Below are 6,000 nucleotides of genomic sequence, written 5' to 3' on the forward strand. Positions count from 1 at the left end.
TTGCATATAGGAAACTCTAAAGCATTTTGCATAGTAATTGATGGTACACAGGGTAATTCCCACATTTGAAAAATTGTTAAAGGAAGTGATTTTTCTAGAGTTTTGATTAACAGCTTTAGTTTCTTGAATTATCTGTGCTCTTGTTTGTTCTTATAATTAGAGAAAATTATTTTTATATAGGTAACAAAATCAAATCAAGGCATATCAGAGATGAGAGTATATGATGTACAAATATTTCAAGTGACAAGATCAACTGTATAACATTTTGTTGGTTGTCCTATTCTGTTTGTATTTTTCTCAGGCTCTATCAAAGAAAGCAAGAGATGGAAAATTGTTGCCTGAAGAATACCAAGGAGGATCTTTTAGGTAAAATTTAAACTCTTAATTATCCATAGCATCAAACAGATAGATGTAAGACTTATAAAGTCTCTGTCAGCCTTTCATTTGTCTGAAATATTTTTTAAAATTTAAGCTAAAAATACTTTATTTAGACAATAGAATATCTGAAAAAATTCTTCAGACTAGTCAGGCTTTCATATTAAAGCTAGTAGGAACCTATTAGTGTTGAACTAAACGTTCGTTGGACATTGACTAACATGGAATGATAAATATTATGTGTTCTTTAGTATCTGACCCCCCCAATGTTAATGTCTGTAATATTATATTGCTATGTGAAACAACCACTTATTTATTATTGCAGCATATAATATTCTATTGTATAAATATACCAGAATTCATTTTACTGTTGGTGGGCATTTGCGTTGCTTCCAGTTCGGGGCTATTACAAATTATGGTGCTATGAACATTCTTATTAGTGTCTTACAGTGAATGTATGTACATTTTTTGTTGTATAGACCTAAAAGTAGAATTCCTAAGTTAGAAGCTTTAGCAGCTACTACCAAACAATTTTCCAAATGGTTATACAAATTTACACCTCCACCAACAGTCCTGAGAATTCCCATTGCTCCACATTCTTGCCAGTGTTTAATAATGTTAGGTTTTAAATTTTAACAATTCTTGGGGTGTGTAGTGGTACTCTTTGTAGGGAAATGCAAATTAGTGATGTTGAGTACTTTTCACTCATCAGCCGTTTGGGTATCTGGTAATTCATGAGATAAAGTACCCACTGCAATCTGGTGTCCATTTAAAAAAATGATGTATAGTTCTTATTTCCGGATACACAGACCTTTGTAGGATATATATCGTTTCAAATAGCTTTCACACTCTGTGACTTGCCTTTGGGACTCTCTCGGTGATTTTTTTAAATGAACGGAAGTTCTGAGTTTTAATGAATTCCTGTTTATCAGTATTTTTCTTTGTAGTTGGTACTGTTCGTTTTCTGTTAGGAATTTTTGCCTATCCCAGAGTCATGAAGTTACTCTTCTGTGTTATCTTCTAAAAGCATTTACGTTACTTTTCACATGTAGATCACAATTCAACTGAAATTGGATTTTGTATATAATGTGAAGTTTCAAGTGCTCTTTTTTCCCCATATGGATACTAAATTTACACAGCATCATCTATTGAATATTGATTTCTCCTTTTTCATAGCATTGAAAAGGTGATTATATATGTGTTGGTCTAGTTCTGTGCTATTTTTTTCCACTGGCCTGTTTGTCTATCCTTTGTTTGCTACCACCAAGCTACAACTCTTGATAGCTGGTAATGAAGTCTTCCAATTTTGTTCACCCTCAAGATTGTCTTCTGGCTTTTCATATTTCCAAATAAATTGTAAAATTGATTTGCCATTTTTCACACACACACCCCTTGCTGGTATCTTGATTGGGATTGCATTAAGTCTTTTGATGATTTGAGAATTGACATCCTTACAGTATTGAGTATTCTAACCTGTGAATATGGTAGAAACCATTGTGTATTCAGTTATTTGATTTCTTTCAGTTATGTTTTATAATTTTCTGTGTAGAGGTCTTGTATATGTTTCATTAGACTTATTCTTTGGTATTTGTTTTTTGATACTATTATAAATGGTATTGTTTTAAATTTTTATTTTCTAATTATAGCAACTTGTATGTAGAGTCATGTGTCACTTTATGATGGGGATATGAGAAATGCATTGTTAAGCAGTTTCATCATGCAAACATCATAGAGTGTACTTAGGCAAATCCTGCAAACATCATAGAGTGTACTTACACAAACCTAAATGGTACATGCTGCTACACACCTTAGCTGTATGATATAGCCAGTTGCTCCTAGACTGCAAACCTATACAGCATGTTACTCTACTGAATACCGTAAGCAGTTGTGACATAATGATGAGTATTTGGATATCTAAACATATCTAAGCATTTTTAAAATGTACAGTAAAAATGTAAAAAGTAAAACATGGTACACCTGTTTAGGGCACTTACCGTGAATGGAGCTTGCAAGACTAGAAGTTGCTCTGGAAGAATCAGTGAATGAGTGAAGGCTTAGGACATCACTATACAGTACTGTAGACTTTATAAACACGTATACTTAGGCTACACTAAATTTATTTTTAAAATAAAGTAATTGCAATATGTTGTTATGACAGCTATGATGCCACTAGGCAGCAGAAATTCCTGAGCTCCATTATAATCTTATAAGATCACCGTTGTATATGTGATCCTTCATTATGTGGGACATGACTCGATATAAAATGGATTGTTATATTGACCTTTTATCTGATGACTTAACTAAATTTACTTATTAATTTTACTAGTTATCTATAGTCTTATTTTTCCTGTGTACACAATTTATTTGTAAATACTAAATGTTTCCTTTTTTCATTACTCATATATTTTTTTTCTTGCCTTACTACACTGCCTAGTAAAATATATAAAATATGTGCTTCACGGAAAGGGGACTTTGATTAAGGACATGCCTCCTTCAGAGCTTTTTCTTTTCCCCCTAGTATTTCCAACTTGGGGATGTTTGGCATCGACGAATTTACTGCAGTGATTAACCCTCCTCAGGCCTGCATTTTGGCAGTTGGGAGGTTCCGACCTGTGCTGAAGCTCACTGAGGATGAAGAGGGAAATGCCAAACTGCAGCAGCGCCAGCTCATAACAGTCACAATGTCAAGTGACAGTCGAGTGGTTGATGACGAACTGGCAACCAGGTTTCTTAAAAGTTTTAAAGCAAACCTAGAGAATCCTATCCGACTTGCCTAGTCCTCAAAGATAACAAGTTGGTGTTCAGCTTAGTTGATTCAGTAGTTGTTACCAAGAAACATATGTTATAGGAAAACAACTTGGTATTTAAGTATGAAGTGGATGAAATGTTTATTTATTTAAGGTGAAAGCATTTGACCCAGGGTGTCTTCATCTTCAATTTGGGTTTAATGTTATAGAAATAAATGATGATAAACTCTAACTAATAAAGGAAAGAGAATATTTGGTTACTCAGATCCATTTTTAACCTCTGGTGCTGTATAAAGGGAATATTAAGCTAGATGTAAATCAAAGTATATGTTTGGCTCATTTGAGCATTTTGGAATATTTGAGAATGTATGATACATGTAAAATTAAAAAAACTATTAGAACTCTACCATAATTGTGTTGAAAGTAGAAGTGATCTTCAAAGAGATGGCCATTAACTTAGCAGTGGGACCTCACTTTTACAAGCACTGCTCTAGATATACTTGAAGAATTTAATATGTACAGAAGTTTATTCTGGATAATAAATAAGGATCACACTGTATTAGGGGTTATGGCAACATTATTGAATTTTTTATGTACATAAAGCCATATGTTTAGGGTGGTTTCTATCTGTCTTGTTTTTCACTTATATAACTCTGTGAACTTCTAGAGAGAGAGGATAAAAGAAGCATGAATGAAAAGAATGACATTTCAAAAAAATGGTTCAATGAAAAACTATAGCTAAAATATGTAAACCTTTCTAGATAAACCGCTTGCCTTCATCTTGAGTCGGAATATATTTAAATAAATTGTGTTATCTCTTGCCAAACATTTTGTTAGTGTTTATTTAAAAACAAAATGTTGTTTCTTAATGCATTTAAATCAGTTTTGTATTGTGCAGTAAAATGTGAGAAAATATAAACATTTCTATTGTATTTTAAATGTTAAAACACAAAAGTTCAATAAACCTTGAAGTTGATGAGTAGTTTTTCTAGAACACCTTTAAAAGGGCTCTACAGGAGGAAAGAAGGAATTTAAAATTAGTATGACATTAGGAAAGTAACTGATAGGAAATGTAAAACTTTGGAAAGAGAATAGAAGACTTATGAAGCCAAACAGATAAGAACTATCCTTTTTATTTCACTAATATGAAATTTTCACTGATTATTATAAAGTTTAGAAGAGTTTGTTTCTCTCTTTTGGCAACTCTGCTATAACTGTCAAGATAACTATATTTAAGTTGGATGGTAATGAATGGTAATTTAATTAACTTGTCACAAAAAGGTTTATGTTAGTGTCAGCTGACATGAATCAATAGAAGAAGGCTAATATAGTACAAGTTGTATGGTATGACATGATGAATTATAAACCCTAACAGAAGAGCCTTCTAAAATAATTAGCACCCTGGTGTATTAATTGTTAAGAAAATGCTTAATCCAACTATCCAACTCAGTTTAACAAGCCATTTTAAGAAAATAGTCTTCAAAACTTTTGTCATATTAACAGTTACACTGAAAATTATAACCAAATGCTATTTTCAAAATAATTTTTATGTTACATTATTTCCAAGGTCAGTTTTAATCGAAATTATTATTATTATTACTACTTTTTCTTGAGATGGGGTCTTGCTCTGTGGTCCAGGCTGTAGTGCAGTGCTGTGATCACAGATCACTGCAACCTCGACCTCCTAGGCTCAAGTAATCCTCCTCCCTCAGCCTCCCGAGTAGCTGAGGCCCAAAGGCATGCATCATCATGCCTGGCTAATTTTTCTATTTTTTTTTTTGAGACAGGGTCTTGCCATGTTGCTCAGGCTGGTCCCAAACTCCTGGGCTCAAGTAGTCAACCCACCTTGGCCTCGCAAAGTGCTGGGATTACACAGGCATGAGCTACTGTGCTAGGCCGTTGTTTTTGTTGTCGTTGTTGTTTGTTTGTTTGTTTTAATTTTTATATCTGAGGAACAGAACATGATGAGGCAGCCATAAATAAGCCTGACTCAGAGTTCTGCTTTTCATGAGCTGACGTACATAAGCAGTAGTGCATCTGTTTCCCTGTAGGTGAAATGGGCATTAGTATTTACTCAGCCTGCCTTAGAGAGTTGAACTGTACAAGGGAAATAGCTGTATAAATTTAAGACATTTTAATTCATGGACCTCACAGCCAGGCTTTTCATATAATCACCTGCCTCTCATGGTTTGACTTCTCAGCTTCTGGTACAAATGCTTGTTCATTCTGACCAAAAATATTGTCTCTGGTATTTCTATACTGATGAGATGGTTTAGATTAAGGAAGTTTTCATTTCTAAAAAGAATTTTGTTGTAGTTTGAGATCAAAGAATAACACTGAGAAAGGAGTATGGTATACTTGGTTTGAACTGTGTGCTGCACTACCAGGCCCCTTCCACATTATACTACTAATTTATTTAAAATAGATAGGTATCACACTGAGAGGATATAAAAAAAATTTCTGCCTCTTCATTTTTGTTTCTTGTTTGAACAGAGAAAATGACCAAAACATTGGGAGTACTTCTAAGGAAAAGGCAACACACATTCCAGTTAACACTTGGATGTGAAAACATCAATGAATATTAGAATTTATAAGTCAAACTGGCTCTGCTCGCTGATTGCAATTTTTAGTTACATTCACTATTTTGTGCTAAATTTAAGTCATTGGTATACGACTGGCCAGACTCCTTGATTTTAAACATTACTGAGAACTTTATATATACTCTTAATGGGTATTTTATATAATGTCGAATGAAACTTTTATTTTTAGATTTTTAAAAAATATTTTGCACTTTGGACTTAATTTTACACTAAATTGTATCAGCCAGCCTAAGGGCATTATGCTAAATGTAAATCTAGTTCTTGGTTAAGCTTTTATT

At 33.3% G+C, this 6,000-nt stretch overlaps 1 protein-coding gene across 3 annotated transcripts in view; it reads left to right on the forward strand.

Moving 5' to 3' along the window:
- Positions 1–3,948, forward strand: part of PDHX (pyruvate dehydrogenase complex component X) — a 79,325-nt gene extending 75,377 nt beyond the window's left edge. For all 3 annotated transcript variants that reach the window (XM_054661041.1, XM_009460136.4, NM_001280073.1), the window contains 2 exon segments: positions 302–366; positions 2,894–3,948. In XM_054661041.1, the coding sequence (XP_054517016.1) occupies positions 302–366; positions 2,894–3,152 (324 nt within the window). In that variant the 3' untranslated portion in view covers positions 3,153–3,948.
- Positions 3,949–6,000: the final 2,052 nt, after the last annotated feature.

Source organism: Pan troglodytes, chromosome 9, assembly GCF_028858775.2.
Source record: "Pan troglodytes isolate AG18354 chromosome 9, NHGRI_mPanTro3-v2.0_pri, whole genome shotgun sequence".
NCBI classification, from domain to species: Eukaryota; Metazoa; Chordata; class Mammalia; order Primates; family Hominidae; genus Pan; species Pan troglodytes.